The sequence below is a fragment of the Conger conger genome, chromosome 9, assembly GCF_963514075.1.
Source record: "Conger conger chromosome 9, fConCon1.1, whole genome shotgun sequence".
Taxonomy (NCBI): Eukaryota; Metazoa; Chordata; class Actinopteri; order Anguilliformes; family Congridae; genus Conger; species Conger conger.
Genome location: NC_083768.1, coordinates 24,628,980 through 24,648,930, shown reverse-complemented (window position 1 = coordinate 24,648,930; position 19,951 = coordinate 24,628,980). Strand labels below are relative to the sequence as shown.

General features: G+C 43.3%; 1 protein-coding gene across 1 annotated transcript in view; it reads right to left on the bottom strand.

The window, feature by feature from the left end:
* Window positions 1-5,878: 5,878 nt before the first annotated feature.
* The window catches only part of crybg2 (crystallin beta-gamma domain containing 2), a 61,617-nt gene continuing 47,544 nt past the window's right edge, over window positions 5,879-19,951 (bottom strand). Inside the window, exons 8-22 of the mRNA XM_061255945.1 lie at window positions 17,735-17,874; window positions 17,036-17,162; window positions 16,456-16,491; window positions 16,042-16,181; window positions 14,696-14,822; window positions 14,433-14,587; window positions 12,433-12,559; window positions 11,340-11,372; window positions 10,533-10,645; window positions 10,195-10,324; window positions 8,555-8,694; window positions 8,280-8,403; window positions 7,991-8,149; window positions 7,535-7,694; window positions 5,879-7,129 (exon numbers count right to left, since the gene is read on the bottom strand). Coding sequence (XP_061111929.1) covers window positions 7,041-7,129; window positions 7,535-7,694; window positions 7,991-8,149; window positions 8,280-8,403; window positions 8,555-8,694; window positions 10,195-10,324; window positions 10,533-10,645; window positions 11,340-11,372; window positions 12,433-12,559; window positions 14,433-14,587; window positions 14,696-14,822; window positions 16,042-16,181; window positions 16,456-16,491; window positions 17,036-17,162; window positions 17,735-17,874 — 1,800 coding nt within the window. The 3' untranslated portion in view covers window positions 5,879-7,040. The remainder of the gene's footprint in view (window positions 7,130-7,534; window positions 7,695-7,990; window positions 8,150-8,279; window positions 8,404-8,554; window positions 8,695-10,194; window positions 10,325-10,532; window positions 10,646-11,339; window positions 11,373-12,432; window positions 12,560-14,432; window positions 14,588-14,695; window positions 14,823-16,041; window positions 16,182-16,455; window positions 16,492-17,035; window positions 17,163-17,734; window positions 17,875-19,951) is intronic.

Genomic DNA, 19,951 nt, shown 5'->3' with positions numbered 1-19,951 from the left:
ATTTTGGTGCATTTTGGGCATGAAATGAACTGTGGGCACTGATGCTAAAAATGCTTGTTAGCAATTGTAAAAAAGAACTGTAACATCTGTCAGTTCCTATCTGCCATGGAACAGTTTGATTGGCTAGCTGCTCCAGTCACTCAATATGAATCTAACGGAGCACCTCTGGGATGTTCTGGGATCTCTGGCTCAGCATCAGCAGCTGAGCTGTCTGCAGCTTTTTTCCTTTCAAAGACACAGAACACTAAGATAAACAATGGATTCCATTACGCATAATATCTGGAGAAAATATTCCTATATATTATAGGTTATTTCTCTTTTGAACATGCAATCAAAATGAATGGCCCATAAGTGCCCTGTCTTTGTATACAGTCCATTTTCTACCAAAAATACATGTCAGTCAGAACTGTCCTCTGTAATGGTTGTTAATGCAAATTCCTGATTATGAGTGGCTGGCCTCAGCTGAGACAGCAAATCAATGGAGCTCTCAGAAGGAGCAGAGCAACAGGCATTGATCCTTCGGCCATCTAAAAGAGGAAGTTCTGACAGAGAAGTGCCTCCCAGTTTTGAAGTGCCGACTCATTCGTGCTGCAGACTGCAGATCCCTGGCAGCCCTGTGGAGCGAGGACGGAGGTGTAAAATGCCAAAGGTTTTTCGGGTAGTTCTCTCCTCTTTACGCAGCTGGCACCCAGACACTAATCCGTGCAGCAATCGTGAGATCCGACTTCCTGGTCTCTGCTGTAATAACAAGCTGGTGGAGTGATTCCAAGAACTGGTTAACACATTCTTTAGGGAGAGTGCACGGACGGGGAGGGCGGGCGGCTTTGGAATAGAGATGGAGAGAGCTTGGTAACGGTGGGAAAGGGTACACACATCGGAAGTGAGGGATGGCTATCGGGCTGCATTTACATCTACTGTAAATCTAATTTCAACATAGGGGAAACAGTGCGTTTATCTGATCCATTTGAGCCACATAGTGCCACACTTGGCTAAGAGCATTCACAAACGAGTGAAGATGCTACATCACTAAAGCACTTGTGATAACTACGCTATCCAAGAGCCAAAGTACAAGAACTAATCGTACACAGACTGCATCCCTAACAAGCCCTAAGAAGAGGGAAATTAAGCCATAAAAAAACAAAACAACCTAAATCTTAGTATGTTAAAGGTATATTCCCTGCATATTGTGAGAAACTTACAGGGTTTATACTGTACACACGGAAGTACTAAAGTAACTGAAAAACTACTGATATGTCGTTTATCAGTTATTTCATGTATTATCTTGTTTCTTTTAAAAAAATAACGTCTTGTCATTTCTTTTACCACTTTTACTACTGTAACAATCTAAGTTTTATATGAAGTATAAACGAAAGGGCTTCTATCGGGAAGCAGAAAGTCATAAATGAGTCCAAATTTAAAAATTCTAAAAATAAAAGCTAATCCAGGAAGTACCCATGAAATGACTCTCATCGGTGCAATAAAAACAAATGAGGGGAACAGATTGAGAAAAAAGTGTCTGCTCACAGGTGCGCTCCTAAGGGCTTTTAGTAGCGCTCATTGCTGCATTGCGTCATAGCACCTGATTAAATGGGAGCCATTACTGAGAACTACAGTTTCACCATGTGACTATGTACCACACCCCAAGCCCCAAGCAGTGCAGATAATGACATAAATAGCCCACAAACATGACTAAAACCCAATTTCTAAAACATTAATAAACAATAATAATAATAAAAATACATTTAATTCATGAACTATTGCCAAAATCAGTCCTGAACCATGCATTTTCCATAATATTGATACTTTTTTTCAACGGGTAACCTTCGGTTAACAGTATTGCTTCAGTAATTCATGATAACTTGCTATTCTGGTATGCTCAACAATGACAGTTAAACATAACGTTGCATAAGTAAAAACGGTACACATGCAGATTTGGCTAAGGGGGCAGGGTGGGGCACAGCGACAGGGTGACAGAGGAGTGCAGACAGGGCATGTTTCAAACTTGCATAAGGGCACCATATTAGCTTCACTATATTCAAACTTAAAACCTGTTATACCACTTTTTCTGCCAGAAAGAAAGGAGGTTACTGAAACTCTTCACAGAAATGTTCTGTATAGCACAGAACAGCGTGTTGTGCTTCAACACAATTCTCTGAATTCTCATGGTGCTGATCAGGTTCCTTTAGGGGAAAAGGACCATTTCACAAACAGATATAATACCACATCGATGGAGGATTAACGCTATCCCACGCAATAAATCATTCCAGCTCACAAACTGTTTGAGTTTTAAAAAAATCACAATTTTAATTAAGTATATAAAAAGGATTACGGATAAAATATGTAATAAATATTTTTTTATAATTTAGCCTTTTCTTCCATGACTAATATATATATATATATATATATATATATATATATATATATATATATATATATATATATATATATATATATATATAGTTCACAGCTTCATTAAAAATAATGAAGAATGTTATAATCGACTGATACAGTATTTGCAGGAACTACCAATGGACACAGCTGAAAACAGGCCAGCCCCCTTGATAGATTTATTTTTGCTGCAGGCACAAGTGCCCCCTTGTGGCTGCTAATTACTCAAACATGAATACCAGTGACCTTGTACTGTACTTTCTTTGCAGCACATTCAAACAGGAACTGCAGAATTATTTTATTTTAGATCCTGAGGCAATGGGTCTCCAGACAGCTACGCGGAATATAAATACAGAATAAAATATTCATGCGCAAGCGAAATGGTTTGGGGTTCAAACCCACATGTCCGGGAGCGAGTCTCAGCCAAGGCTCTCTCTGTACGGCGAGATCCCATCTTTATCTCAGCCCTCCGTCTAAACAATATGAAATAGACATAAGGGTAGGCTGCTGGTTGCCTTTCACAAAAAAGGACATGCAGAGTGTGTAATATGCACTGTCTCAGTGTCCTGTTCGCTATAGTCGTGTAGTTTGAGATGGAACCTTTAATGGACATGGAAGTGGAGCTGGGAGTGCAGGGAATTTTTGGCTGACTAAAAGGCACATGTTAAATCCATGTGAGGGCGAAATGTTGCGTTTCACATATTCAAATATGAAAACCTGTTATTTTTGCCTTTATGCCAGCAGGAAAGGAGGCTACACCGAGACAGGAGAATTTGAAAGAGGTAACTGGGACTGCAGAACATGCAGCACTGAGATTGGAATCAGCTTTCTGAAGTCTCAGCATTTTACAATAAGGAAGCATTCTACTCATTCAGAATCATTGAAATCGATTATAATAAGAATGTTTCACTTGATGTTTTTTAATGATGCGAGCATAGCATGGTCTAAAACATGTTAAGGCTGACCATAATGTGTACAACAGTAAGGAAGTAATGACATTGACATTTTCAGGAATGGATCCAGCCATGCAAGGTATTGCGTCTCCCCATGATGATAATTTCATGAAGCACTGGGACACACAATAAATTTATGTGAAAATGGCAAACATACACTCAGTGAGCATGTTATTAGGTAGACCTGTACACCAGCTTGTTAATGCAAATATTTAATTAGCCAATCATGAGGCTACGACTAAATGCATACAAGCATGCAGACATGGCCAAGTAGTTCAGCTGTTTTTCAGACCAAATGTCAGAATGGGGAAATGTGATCTACATGACTTTGACCGTGGATTGATTGTTGGTGTCAGACAGGGTGGTTTGAGTAAACTGCTGATCTCAGTCTCTAAAGTTTGCAGAGAATGGTGCGAAAAACAAAAAACATCCAGTGTGCAGCAGTTCTGCGGGCAAAAACAGCTTATTAATGAGAGAGGTCAGTAGAGAAGGACCAGACTTGTCAAAACTGACAGGAAGGTGACAGTAAAGCAAATAACCAAATTGTAAATGGCTGGCATTTACATAGCGCCTTTATCCAAAGCGCTGTACAATTGATGCTTCTCATTCAACTATGCACACACCAACGGTGATTGGCTGCCAACCAAGGCACCACCATCAGGGGCAATTAGGGGTTAGGTGTCTTCTTCAGGGACACTTCGACACACCCCAGCAGGAACGTGTCGTCCCGAGTCAAAACTCTGAAGTGGATAGGCTACAGCAGCAGGAGACCAGTGAGTCTAAAAAATAAATCAGTATTATTATCAATACATAATATCAAAACTGAATAAACACAGACTGCAGAGCCAACACTGCTGAACTCCTCTGAATCCCTTCCATAGAGAGACACAACATAAGAGAGATGAGAAGTGTCTGCAGCACCATATCAGCAGAGAGGGTACAAGAGGCTCACACACATAAAAATTATGTCGGAGAGGGTGACTCTGACCTGTAGAGAGGAACAGAGGTCATGCTGTTCCAACATCATAGTCAGCAGATTCTCCTCGGCAGTCGCCCTCAAACTGCAGCATCCGGCCTTATGAAGTGTTTGAGTCAGCAAAGCTGCTCTCACACAATGATCATGAGTGTTTCAATGCCTTCAATGCTCTCTCCAGCAGCAGGACGTCACCCATTAAGGCCAGTTTATAGTTCGGTGATCGTTGCCACCAGCGATTAACACATTTGGTCAGTCGCAACGACTTTTAGTTTATACTATAACAATGGACGATTTGATGTCGTCATTATCATCGTTGCGCCCACTGCTGAGACATGAATTGTATTGAACTTTGACCACGTCGCTGGCTCAATTGTCATGACAGTCGTATTATTGAACGTTCTCATCTGTAATTATATTTAGCGAAGTGTCAACTAGTTTACATGTATTGAGCTCGCACTTTGGCGATCGGTTCTTAGTTTATAGTTTTTCTGAGCGACAGCGTTCAAAATATAATACTATAATCTCGACCGATAATGGAATGCTGGTGAAAATTTCGTGATATCCATCGTCCGATCATACATCGCTTAAATTATAAACTGGCCTTTAATCGGACACATTGCTAAAGATGTGCTACCTTCTGACATCGAGTGTAAACTACACAAATGTACTTGTTTTATACGAAGACTCCAAAGTGTTGTGTTGCGGGCAAAACTGTACCCGCGTGGTATGGGTAGTGAATGCAGGCTTCTCCAGATGGCTGGAAAGTCAAGGGTCTATGTCCTGACACCCCCACCCCCCAATTACATTATTGGCATTTACAATAACGTTGCTCCAGTGAACGACACACGGTCCTTTAGAGCCCATTGCTGGCTGTGGAAGAAGTATTGTGGCAGGGAATACTCACGAGGGGAGGAGACACGAATCGTTTGTACATTCGCCAACGAAATGAGTGAGAAAGGGGTTATTCAAACTCGAGCTCAGCCGAACTGCTCTCTTTGATCTTTTTAGAGCTCCCGTCGCAGCTTCCAACATGCAGCCTCTTCGAAAATGGATACAGGCAAACGGCTAAAGCGTATCATCTTAGTCTCGCTTTATTGTACACAGAATAGCTAGCTGGTGAAATTGTTCTCACTTGTCTGATAGCGCAACACTGTTTACCGGTGATATTTCAGAGAACTGCCAACACTTCTTGTATCGCCATTGTTCTTCAGGACGCCGCCATACGTTCCTCCATTTTTCTTGTTTTCGGCGCTCCACCATCTTCTCTCTCCTGATTGGTTGACTCGTCATTCTCACCAGCCACGGACAGGCTAAAGAGATGTCCACACATTGGTCACGCTGCCCATGCATGGACTCTGAAAGGCGAAAACTCCCAAATATAAAATAAATACAAAGCATCTTTTTAAAGTTGACCTTGCATTCATATGGCTCTCTGGCATTGCATGCATGGACGACGTCACTTGGGTGAGCTGAGCAGAGCCAGCAGGTTAGCCGCTCCGCTGATTTAAATGTATCCTTAGAACTGAACCGAACAAGGCATCACACTTTGATCGACACCACATCAGCTGAAGTTAGCATTTTTAATGCATTCAATACATGTAACCTTTATTTTTATTTTACTTCCTTTTATTTGAAAACCACTCCCAATTACAAAAACTTTTCACAATGTAGTTTTTCCATTATAAAGTACAGTTTTGGGACAGGTTTACAATATTTTATAGACATATTTTTTTGTTAACTCAAATACGAATATGGACTTTGACACTTTTCACGGAACAGTAATACTACCAAACCATTAGAAGACCACATAAATAAAACACCACAATAAAAAATAGTGTCAACACTGACTTGCATTTAACCCTGAGTGGCTTCTCCAAGGCACTCTCTGGATACTATGACTACATAATGAATATAAAAATAGCTTTCACCCCATAATATAAAAGAAATAGAATAACACAAATAAAACAAGTATAATAACTCTGTAAATGCAGACACATTGTGCACACGGTAGAGCCTTGCAGCACTACATAAGTCCATGTGTGCACAGAAGACATGTAATTCCATTTGGTTCTGTACAACAGATTTAATTTCTCTATCTGTCACAGAATGACTGTATTCAAGCATGAAATGGGAGAATGGCCAGTGATTGCCTATACTTCCCCCGTTTTTCTCCCTGGGCATGATGGGTAGGTCACTTCAAAAAGATGTAACAAGAATGGCGGTTCCACTGTCGGACAAGCTGGAGTCTATGCACAGAGCAGACTAGGTGCAAATCTGTTGTCCTGTTCCTTCTTCCATTCTCTCAAGGTTGCATTCCTTTTTCTGATGAATGAAAGTGGGTTCATTTCTCACAGAAAGGATGTTTTCTCCTGACAGAAAGGGAATTGTCGCAGAAAGCAGTTTCTCTCCTCACAGAACAGGGTTTTCTTCCCACAGAATATTCTCTAAAGTATGTACAATTGAGTTATTTCTCCACAGAACACCGAGGCCCTTGAATGACTATACATTACAAAAGAAAGGTTTCAAGAGTAACCCAAAAGAGCCATTCAAAAGTGGGCCTATGTAACTGAGGGGAAAAGCAGGTGGGCTCAACAGTGCCCCCTACAAGTGATATCCATCTGTGGCAAGTCAAAATGGGCACTCCTGCTATGAGGTCTACAGGTTTGGGGAGGTTATCCCAAGGGCCAGGGGCAGGGCGAGAGCAGGAGAGGAGAGGGGCGGGGCTATAACAGCTCAATCTCCCACTGTTGGGTGGGTCTCTCCTCACTCTCCCTGTGAATGATCACGTGGTTCCGGTCATAAGTCTTCCCTCCTGAAAACAGAGGGGGAGGAGGGGGCATGTCAATTAAAAATGATTTCTGCGATGGGCGTTACAAAACTGCGCTATCCACCGTGGAGCTGAGTGTGCTGTACAGCACACAATTACGACCATTCTATAACCAGCTGAATAAAGAGCCCATTGGTTCTATGGCCTAATGAAGAAAAGACATCACACAGACACACGTGCACGAAGAAACACAAATCTCACATATGATTACACTCAGATTCACACGTGTGTGTGTGTCTGTGTGTGTGTGTGTGGGAGGGTCAGACATTAGCAGTGTGAAAGCCCCCACCATACATAACCTCACTGTTGACAGTGTTGAAAAAGCTCTGCAGAAATGAATATCACTGGCATGCACACACAGGACAGAGGGGCAGGGCTGTGTGGACTCACCCTTCAAGTCGAGCGCAATGCCCTGGAAGGTCAGGCTCCGGATGATTCCGCTGGTTTGGGCGGTCCAGAGCTGGATGGGTTGGCGCGTCTCAGACCACAGCACCACCTTCGCCCCCTCCTCCACCTCCCCCATGACCTGCAGACACATGCTGGGGGCCAGCTGTGTGTTTGAACGTGGAGAGGGAGGGATGGGTCATTTCACATACTACAGCAAACCGCCTCATTCTCATTGTATTTTTGGTATCATTTACCAGTCAGAGCCCTGGACTTACAGCTCTAATAAAATGTTACTTGCATCATCTGTTTAAACAACCCAAACAGCATCAAGGTAAAATACATAGTGTACAGTAAATACAGTACAGTGCACTGTAGGTATGTTGTGTCTAAAGCCCAGGTGCACAATGGGTATGTTGGTTGTAAAGCCCCACTGCAGTATGGGTAAATTGTAAATGGTACCTTGTTCTTAATGAGGCCGTCCTGGTAGAACCAGATGTCACTCATGCTCTCCACCTCCTCCGTCACCACAACTCGACCTGACTTCATCTCCTCCACCCCGCCCTGGATGGACATGAAGTGACCGCGCTCCTGGTTCTTGATGCGGAAGAAGTGACGCTTCTGTAGGTTATGCACACACACACACACACACACAAACAAACACATTAAATCCATGCTGGGTTATTATCATATAAAGAGTGTGCAGAGTACTGCAGTGTAATGTACAGAAACCAAAGGGTAAGGGACACACCTGTCTGATAGGATGCATGGAGCCGATAGTGGGGATCCCACTGAACTTGAGCCAGTTGGGGACCTCTATGGGCTCCAGCAGGATCTGGCGCCCCCTGTAGTTACTGTGCTCACACACCACCCAACTGTGAGAGAGGTAGAGAGAGGTAGAGAGAGAGAGAGGAGAACAATAGATGATAGTGAGATTTCACAACAAAAACAAGTGATAACACTAAACGTGGAGGTCCACTGCTACAGAGGGAGCAAAGAAAGGATGGGTGTATTAGAGAGGCTCACCAGCCGCTGTTGACCCTGACTGACAGCACGTGGTTGTTGAAGCCCTCGTCTACGAGGTTCCCCATCTCTGTTTCCAGAGTGACCTCACGACCTTCAAAACACTCTAGCCCAAAGAGAGAGATGGAAGGCACTGCAAAAATCTGGGAGAGGGAGGAGTGATGGGGAGGGAAACAGAATGAAACGAGAAAGAGATGTAGAGGGGCATGAGTGAGAGAGAAAGAAAGAGGGGGATTGAGGGGGTGAATTTACAATGACTTATCAAGTATTAATTGAATCAACCCTAATGCTAACATCAGCCTGCTCTCCATCAATGTATCAGCACAGATCCTTGACAACATGATACAGCCCTGAAGTTTGTGCAGAGCAAATTATACCCAATTATTTATAATAGCATTATATTACTATTTTTATAAATTAAACTGAAACAAAATTAATAGTATATATTGCATACAACATTATAACATTTATTACTACAGTGAAAATCTAAGTGATTTGTGGATGACACGATCATTGGCTGTGGCTGAGTCTGAATGCACAGTAGTTAGCCATGACTTTGTTTAATTGGTCAATTACTTCTGTAATATAATGAATAATGAATAATTATACTAATATTAATAATTATGTATAGGCCTATATACATACATACTGTAGGGTATATATCTGCTTCTACACTTTTATCCAGAACAACATACAGTAGGCCTATATGGCTCAGGCAGTAAGAGCAGTCGTCTGGCAGTCGGAGGGTTGCCAGTTCGATCCCCCGGCCGGGCTGTGTCGAAGTGTCCCTGAGCAAGACACCTAACCCCTAAATGCTCCTGACGAGCTGGTCGGGGCCTTGCATGGCAGCCAATCGCCGTCGGTGTGCGAGTGTGTGTATGAATGGGTGAATGGAGAAGCATCAATTGTACAGCGCTTTGGATAAAGGCGCTATATAAATGCCTGCCATTTACCATTCTATATGAATGAGATCATGGCAATATACACTCTATACTCTACAATATACACTTTAATGCAGAATCAATCGATTAATCAGACTAGTTTAAAAATGTGTATGCTACATTCCGACACGATTTATGGGCAAGCTATGTTGAAAGTGTGATACGTGCTCCCAAATAGGAGACACTGGACATGTTGGAAATAAAGCATGCTTTAGAAAAGTGCAAAATAAGCATATTGCCTCCCACTTTAATGCGCACTAATCTAAGATTGTGAATTCTTTGTGAGTTTGTACAGTAGACATTGTATATGGCTGTAGCATATTGTCAATCTTTGCGGATACCCTGATGGAGAGCAGGCTGAGGTTAGCGTTAGGTAAAATTTCCCTCGGGATGAATAACGTATCTATCTATCATCTATCTATCTATCTATCAGGGTTGATCAATTTTGTCTCCTGTCTTTTGAGGTTTTCAGCAAATGCAAACAGTTCACTTAAAAGGTAATTTTTTGTGATTAATGAATCATATACTCTGATGTATCTTTCAAGAAATATCTATGTTCTGTGAAATGTGCAACACAGTTATTTTGCAGTTGTAGACTCAGTCACTACACAGATACAACAGCATAGAATCCCTCTTTTGAGAACAGAGTAAAGTGATGTAATGCTGTTTTGAGTCCAGCAGGGGGCTCTGTGGGTCTCTTACCAGCGGGACAATCTTGAGTGAGCGCAGGGAACAGCTGGGAGGGCAGCCCATGCTGTTGAGATTTGGGTAATCCCCCTCTGGCAAGATGTACAGGTTTCCTGAATACTCACGCCCCTCATACACCACCCAACTGAAAAGGGAAAGATAGAACATGTTGACTCACAAATTCACAGCCTCCTTATCGCTCTGCTCTCTCCAGTCCCCCCGCTGCCTCCCTCATTCTCCTCCTGCGCACTCTCCTGACCATCTCTCCTGCAGAGCACCGTCCTGTTTCTCTTCTCCCTCACATCCTGTACCCCCCCCCCCGTTCCCTGTCTCAGCAGCAGCCTGTGTCTCACCTGCCCCTCAGCACTCTGCAGGACTTTATGAGGAACTCCTCTGGCAGAGAGTCCTTGTTCTCCTGGCACAGCTGGCACTGGCCCTGGAAGTCTGGCTCAGAGTACAGCAGGACCTGAGAGACAGCAGGGGGCGAGAGTCACGTCTCTGCAGTTCAACTTACACATACCACACTATGAGCACACACACGCATGCACAAACGCATACATACATACAAACACACACACACACGCATGCACAAACGCATACATACATGCAAACACACACACACACACATGCATGCACAAATGCATACATACATACATACAAACACACACACACACACGCATGCACAAATGCATACATACATGCAAACACACACACACACACATGCATGCACAAACGCATACATACATAGAAACACACACACACGCATGCACAAACGCATACATACATGCAAACACACACACACACACACGCATGCACAAACGCATACATGCATGCAAACACACACACATGCACAAACACATACATACATGCAAACACACACAAACATAAAAAATAGGAGAGACAGGGAGAGAGATGAAAGACAGGTCTCCTGTGGATTGACTTACAGAAACAGCACTATGAGCACACAAACACACACACAAACACACACACACACATAAATACTTAAGAGAGGAGAGAGGTGGGACGTTAAGTAACGGGTTAAAGGAGTGAGAAACCAGGATAGGAGGGGGATGAGAGTAGGGGCTTCAGGGGCAGGGAAGCAGACACCATCAGTCACTCGGGGAGATGAATAGAGACAGAGTGAAGGGCTCTGTTCTCACCTGGTTCCTGTTGGTGGGAGTTTCAGTCGGAGCCTGAAACACACCGGAAATACAGAGAGCCTGTCAGTCAAGAGAACGGCGAGGAGCAAGACACGCCTCTCAGCTTCGCCAGTGACCTTCACCCTGAGCTCAAGAAAGCTGCAGTGACCTCACAGCCCTTTAACCTTGTTCATTCAGACTCTTTCTGAAACCTGCCATGAGGAGTAAGGCTTTGGCCTCACTCGTACAAGCCCTGGGTCTAAAGGGATATCCCCATGTGACTCATCATAAAGCACTGCTGCTGTCGGTGTTTTTAGTTGGCTAGGTAAGCAGTATTTGGATAGTTAAGTGTGGTCACTTTTGCTTGGTTGGTTGTTTGTTTGTTTATTTGTTGTTTAAAAAAAAAAAAATAGGCCCTGGTCCTTATCTTTGTTGTACGGGTAGCAATTGAAATTGTACTTCCCTCTAGGGTCTTTCAGCGCACTTATCCCTGGTTATGGGTATGCACTTTGTTGTACGTCGCTCTGGATAAGAGCGTCTGCCAAATGCCAATAATGTAATGTAATGTAATGTTTGCTGCTAATTTAGCAGCTGAAAATGCGATGGACAATGATCCTCTTCCTCCATATGTTTCAAAGAGTAAACCCTTTCACATTAGATGCTACTGTAACTCCTCAAATATATTTATCAAGCTACACAAAACCAAGGAGTTGTACTGTATAAAACAGTGTAAAACTGCAGTAAATATGTTGAGGAAACATTAACCCTGTTGAGCGTTCAATAATAAATGCCGTGAAACCCAGAAGATGAGACAAACCAAAATATACAGGGTGCACCTGTTTTTAATGTTAAAATCACATATGAAACCTGTGTCTTATATACTGCATTTTATGGCATGTTGGGGATGTATGACATCAGAATGGAATTGAGTATGATAGTGCCATTGGGCTGCTACAGTAATTCACAAGTGTCTCTGAAATCCTTGAGGAAGACTAGCCACAACTGGGAATGACAGTGGCTCCCCCTGGTGGAAAATTCTGGGTACATCAAGTACACGGGACCTCAACATTCATTACCATTCACATGCGTTTGATATTTATATTAAATTTCTCACCAGTAGGATGGGCTGTATAGAGCAAATTTTGTTGTCTGATGCTCCCCAGTCCCCAGGGTTGTTGTAGAAACCTTTCTCGAGGATATACTGGTTACCTGAGAAATCCACGTGGGAGTAGGCAATCCACCTAAAGAGCACGAGAGCATACTTACACCTGTCACCTACAGATCATACCGTCACACCTGTCACCCACAGATCATACGGTCACACCTCTCATACATTACACTGCACTTTCACACCTGTCACCTAGAGATCATACGGTCACACCTGTCACCCACAGATCATACGGTCACACCTCTCATACATTACACTGCACTTTCAAACCTGTCACCTACAGATCATACGGTCACACCTGTCACCCACAGATCATACGGTCACACCTGTCACCCACAGATCATACGGTCACACCTCTCATACATTACACTGCACTTTCAAACCTGTCACCTACAGATCATACGGTCACACCTGTCACCCACAGATCATACGGTCACACCTCTCATACATTACACTGCACTTTCAAACCTGTCACCTACAGATCATACGGTCACACCTGTCACCCACAGATCATACGGTCACACCTCTCATACATTACACTGCACTTTCACACCTGTCACCTACAGATCATACGGTCACACCTGTCACCCACAGATCATACCGTCACACCTGTCACCCACAGATCATACGGTCACACCTGTCACCCACAGATCATACGGTCACACCTGTCACCCACAGATCATACGGTCACACCTGTCACCCACAGATCATACGGTCACACCTGTCACCTGTAAGACCATAATGTCACAGCAGTCATGTATAAGACTGTCACCTCTTAAGATACCACCGCTGCCACACCCTTCACTTATTAGACCAGTCTGTACGACTCCACTTCCACGACCTCCACACCCATTATACCGCTATGTAAACTAACATAATACAACTAATATCTACACAATATCAAAGCTCCATCTGGTCATATCTGGCTTCACTGCCAAATACAGTTATGGAAAATACCATAATGATCATGAAAATAAAGTCATAATAAAATGCATTTAATATTCAAATGTATTATTCATTACAATAGATGAATAGATGTCAGTTGTGCAATCACAATAAAGAAATGCAATAGCAAAAGTGAGTGGCTTTTCCTAATTTTCAATGACAGGTTAACCCTTATGGGTGGATGTGACCTACATGTTGCATCTCCCTTAACAGACCGGTGCCATGCTGGCGTTGTATTTGATCATATGACTGTTTTTCAAGACACATGACTGTTGACATGCATTGTGATTCCTAGGCCTTTCTATGGACTTTCTATAGGGTGCTTTAGTCCATAATGGGTTAAAAATGCCAGGCTTACAGTTAGCCAAATTCACTGCTCTTTGGACTGTTAATGTAATTGAGACAGCCTACAACTGCATTATCTCTTTCTACATTTCTGTTTACTGAAATTCTAATGTGCAGTTTATTCAGACAAGGAGGTCTCTTTGGTTAGCTGGTCTTTTAAGTAATTCTTACTCATCAGTGTTCAACATTTAGTGCCATACTCTTTCCCCAGGAGGATGTTTTCCTCTTTTAGCTGATCTTGTTTATTAAATATATTTTCTATGATTTATATTACTTCATGCCAATAAGCGCTTAGAACTGTACAGGAATAAACAGGAATAAAATACATTTGTGTGCTATTGGCTTCATTCTCACCACAGCTCCTCCAGAATTGGGCATTTGTTATTGCATTATATCTGCCACATACTGTATATCTCCATTATAACTGTTGAGAAGAATTTCACTCTCCAATATAGAGACATTGATGTTTTGAAGTCTTCTTCAAAAATCTGACCGCAGTATTTTTTTTGTCATGAATACATACCTTTGTAGTACCATGTATCTCATATTGTGTAATATTCACCTGCTCTGTAATATGTGTAATATGCGTATAATGCGCTTCCTGTGCCTATGCCTATCTCAGCCCTCCGGGACATGCACACACTAATGCAACTTACGCCCCGCTCAGCACGTGGATGGACTGGGTGGAGGTGGGGTAGTTGAAGGGTTCCACGTCCGGGATGGCCTCAGTCACCTCGAAGGTCATCTTCTCCTCCTCCTGCTCCTCCTCCTCAGGCTGGGCGATCATTACCAGCACGGGCTCGGTGAAGTCCTGGAGGCGGCAGAGGTCAGAGGTCAGAGGTCAGAGGTCAGAGGTCAGGTGCAGCCCTGGCCCGTGGGTCCAGACTGCAGGCGGCGAGGGGACGGCCGTGTGACTCACCGCTCTGATGAGGCGTACAGAGCGCAGCTCCGAGTCGCAGCCTCCCCACACTCTCCAGTCCTGGTACTCGCCCTCCTCCAGCAGGTACTGGTGCCCCCGGAACCCCTCTTTGGAGTAGCCCACCCAGCTGTGCACAGAGACAGGGTCAGGATTACACTACATATGTACAAACACACTAATGATTCACACACTCTGTGCACAGAGACAGAGTCAGGATTACACTGCATATGTACAAACACACTAATGATTCACACACTCTGTGCACAGAGACAGAGTCAGGATTACACTGCATATGTACAAACACACTAATGATTCACGCACTCTGTGCACAGAGACAGGGTCAGGATTACACTACATATGTACAAACACACTAATGATTCACACACTCTGTGCACAGAGACAGAGTCAGGATTACACTGCATATGTACAAACACACTAATGATTTACGCACTCTGTGCACAGAGACAGAGTCAGGATTACACTACATATGTACAAACACACTAATGATTCACACACTCTGTGCACAGAGACAGAGTCAGGATTACACTGCATATGTACAAACACACTAATGATTCAGACACTCTGTGCACAGAGACAAGAGTCAGGATTACACTACATATGTACAAACACACTAATGATTCACACACTCTGTGCAGTGACAAGAGTCAGGATTACACTGCATATGTACAAACACACTAATGATTCACACACTCTGTGCAGTGACAAGAGTCAGGATTACACTGCATATGTACAAACACACTAAAGGTCCACACACTCTGTATACAGACATGCAGATATACACTCACTGAGCACTTTATTAGGTAAATGAGTATACCAGCTTGCTAATGCAAATATTTAATCAGCCAATCATGTGGCAGCAGCTGAATGCATACAAGCATGCAGACGTGGTCAAGAGCTTCAGCTGTTTTTCAAACCAAATGGGGAAGAAATGTGACTTTGACTGTGGAATGATTGTTGGTGCTAGACAGGGTGGTTTGAGTATCTCAGAAACTGCTGATCTCCTGGGATTTCTCTCACACTAGTCTCTACAGTTTGCAGAGAACGGTGTGAAAAACCAAGTCCAGTGAGCAGCAGTTCTGCAGGCAAAAACGTGTTGTTAACGAGAGGGGCCAGAGGAGAAGGGCCAGACTGATCAAAGCTGACAGGAAGGTGACAGTAACGCAAATAACCACATACAGCATCTCTGAACACACAGCACATCAAACCTGTAAGTGGATAGGCTACAGCAGCAGAAGTAAAAAAACCACCAATAAGTCAATAAATGTCTAGACTGGAAAACACACATGCACACAAACACACACAGAAATGTACACCCCATCACTCACCAGCCTCCAACTACTTTGATAGAGCCGGCGCTGCTCATGAAAGCGGTCTGCTTCATATCCGTGCGAGTCAGAAAGTCACGCAGATGGGTGTAGACATCACGAGACTTCCCTGAGAAGTAAGGCTTATCGAAGACCACCAACTGCGATGGACACATAAGGAAACAAACAAAAAACTATTTTGAAAAAATTCAGGTCTAGTGTAGTGCCTGTAAATATGTCCAATTTATACCTGCACACAGGCCCAACTGAGAGCATACTGAACTCTTACTCCACATTTTGCTAATTCCAAGGACTGTAAACAGTTTTCACTATTCAATGTTCACCGAAACTCACTAGTTGATGTCAGGATTTAGCTAGTTTGCCAGCCCCTAAAACACTAGAATAACCATGTTTGTTAGAGTCAGAGGCTCTTACCTTTGGCTCATTGGGTTTCTCAACTCTTGGTTCCCCCTGTAACCAAACACACAGTGATGAGAGGAAGCAGCACACACCACACACCCCATAGCGCCAAACACATAACCCATAACCACATTCCACACTCCACACTCCACACTCCACACAAACACATCATGAATGCACAAACATGGCTATCAATTCCTTATTCCCAAAGAAGCTGGTCTCAACCAGATGCCAGACGTCTTCTACATGAACGTTGGAGTATGACAAATATTTAGCTACATGGATAACCACTTTCCAGCAAAAACAAAAGAAAGCAATTACCCCTCTCCACTCACATAATTTCAGTTCTGTGACCATTTTAGCATAATTCACACCTTTAATCAAGCCATCTGCATTGGTATTTCACACACCGCTGAGCACTGTCATTAAAATGAATGGAGCGTGAAGAAAACCCAACACTATCAAACAGGCATTAATGACTGCTGCTGGGATGAGGCATGCAGTAAGTCTTTATGAGAACCCCGCAGTGAGACACTCATGTAGATGTTATAGGACCCCTGGGATTTTGCCTTTGAGGATCGTACAGGCAACTCACAATTTTGAGCGGGTGCACAGAGCCCACGTAAGGTTTGGTGACACCCCAGGCGGCTGGATTGGTGTACCCGCCCACTTCCAGCACGCGCGGGACTCCCTGCATGAACGGGTGGGCGTACACCAGCCACCTGCAGGAAGACAACAGACAGGAATAGAGTCACACAGGGGAGCTGCGTCACACAGGCAGTGCCCCAGATAACGATCTGACCCCCCCCCCCCCCGGCATTTCACAGCATATTCCAGCCAAGGCAGACATGCCATTGGCCCGCCTTTAACTTGAACCTGCTTTGAGTCTGATTAATATAAGGAAACAGACAGTATTTTAGCACCAACTGTGGACTATACTAATGCATACAAAAGAGTGGTCCATAATCTTGAATATTTTCACTTTCACTTAAAAATGTTCTGCAAGCATATTGTTGTGCAATATGTGTAATTTGGCATTTTAACAGATAACTCAGAATATGTAAAGAAACTGGTGCCATTTTTTACAGTTTTATCATGAGATTATCAGACAACATACTGTTTTTGCTTTTCCCCCAAATGACAAATCAGCAGTTACAGATGTGGGCCCATCTCCTCCCGGTAACGTCCTGAGTTGGGGAGGGCACACAGGCACCCTTGCTCATGTTCTTATGTACACTCTCACGCCAACGCTGACTGAGTGCCCCTCCCAATGCCCACCCCCACCGGCACTCACAGCCCAGCTTTGATGATGATGGAGTTGGCTTTGACGGGGTAGCCGAAGATCCGGGCGTCCTCCGACGTGTCCCTGAAGATCACCTTCTTCCCTTCCGCATTCTCCTCAGGGAACAGGCTTATCTCAGGAACGCTGTAATCCTAGGAGAGGAGGAGTAGAGGAAGGAGGCAGTGCAAAATAGAAAGAGAGAGGGAGGGCAGAGAAAACAAAGGCAAGAGGGACAGAGCAGAAGATAGTGGAAGAAAGAACGGCAGGGATAGAGGAATAAAAGTGAAAGAGTGAGAGAGAGAGATTGGGAAAGAAGAGAAACAGAAAGAGGAAGGCATTGAAAGTCAGTAATAGTCCACATACACAATATAGTTTCATATATTGTATTATTGTCATTTTCATTTCCCGTACATTATGTACTTTAATTTTTTCAGTGTTGCATGATATAAATGGCAAATAAAATAAAATTGTAATTATGTGCAAACATTTGAATGTGGAAATGCTGATATTCTGCAGGTGGACAATCAGCAGTATGCACAATCAATAATGGTTAATTCACTTCATATATTGTATTTGGATACTTAGACTCACAGCTCAGGTATATAGTTTACACTATAAAGCAAGTTCTGTCCTTCAAGCTCAGTTTTGTCACTTGCATATCTCAAACACTAGATGGCGCTATATCATGATAGCACACGACTCCAAGCGTTCTGCATTGGGATAAAAAAAAAAAATGGTGGACATTTTCTTGCCTTTAATTTTCACTATGTACTTTTTTCTAACAGTAGGTATGCATACGGAATAGCAAGAAACCTACAGCACAGTACAAAGGCTTTTCATCTACGAGGTTATCATGTTGCAAAGTTTATCATTCCCCTTCTTTTGTGTGCAAAGTGATTTCAGGCCGACTGCAATGTGTAATTACTCCATGGAAAAGCTGCAGTGCATGCAATCTTCACTGCATGTACGGTTGACTGGCCAGAACCACTTAAAACAATATAATGTGCTGTTACTGTCTACCTCAGAAACTAGTGACTGCTTTCTGTCTGTTAGCACACACCCAGAGATATGTGAAATGAAGATAGGCTTGAAATTCCATGCAGTAAGACACTGATTGAATAGCATGCGAACTCATAGCATTGGAATGGTTGCCATCATAGGGTCTTATTCTTCATAGTTAATTACCAGGTAGGCAGCAGCAACCAACAAATGAAGCCCTGCCCATATACTGGAGGGTGAATGGGAGTGCCACACTGTTTCCAGGTTATTGCCGTGCAGCACACTCTGTCTGATTCACAGTTAACAGTATTATTCAGACAATGCACACCCACTGTTACCAGGTTTGCACTTGTTGCCAAGCACACAATAGCTTGTGAATGATCAAGTCATGATCAAGTGACAGAGCAAGCTAAAATTCTCCAATGTGGAACTCATTCTGGAAATATATGGAAGGCCACCATCTTAAAACATGCATTACATATAGCAACACTTTACAAATGTACAAATTTTTAGCATAGCATTTCAGAATTTAAAAAAAGGGCACTGCAATCTATCAACCACAAAAGCACACATTTCCACAACTGTATGAACGGATACAACTGCAGTATTCGGATACTGTATTCCACCTGCGTTAGGGCTATGGATGCGGTTGCATCACGAATGCTGCCAGTCAGGATTCCACTATAGAAAGCCTTCCCTGGTAACCACATTAAAGGGGAAAGTCTCGAAGGCAAGCGTGCCCTTATCATTGTAGAAATATAGGTGTGACTGTTTTGACTCCCCTCATGTGTCCAGATTGGCTACATGTTATACGTTTTTTGCTTGTTTGCTCAACAAGTGACCGGGAAAAGAATCTAAAGAACAAATGCGAAGAATGCATTTTACAAAAGAAACAATCAGCATAGAGAGAATAGACAGTGATTCTGTGATACGCAATGGATTCTGAGGATTGCGAGATGGCCGATAGATAGCGTCAAGTTAGTCGAGAGACCACAACAGACTACAATGAGGCATCCTGCTGCGTTAGCAGGCTTTCAATACAGACACACTACAGAGGCACTACCTGGGAATTGGGTCCAAAAAAAAGATCTGACATAGGGCCCCACCAGCCCAGGCCACCCCATCCCTACACAATCACAGCAGTTTTCTGAGGGCCCTTGGAATTGTCCTGCCCTGCAGACACTGACATAAGTGAAAACATATATGGGCTATGCAAGACTGTGTGTGGAT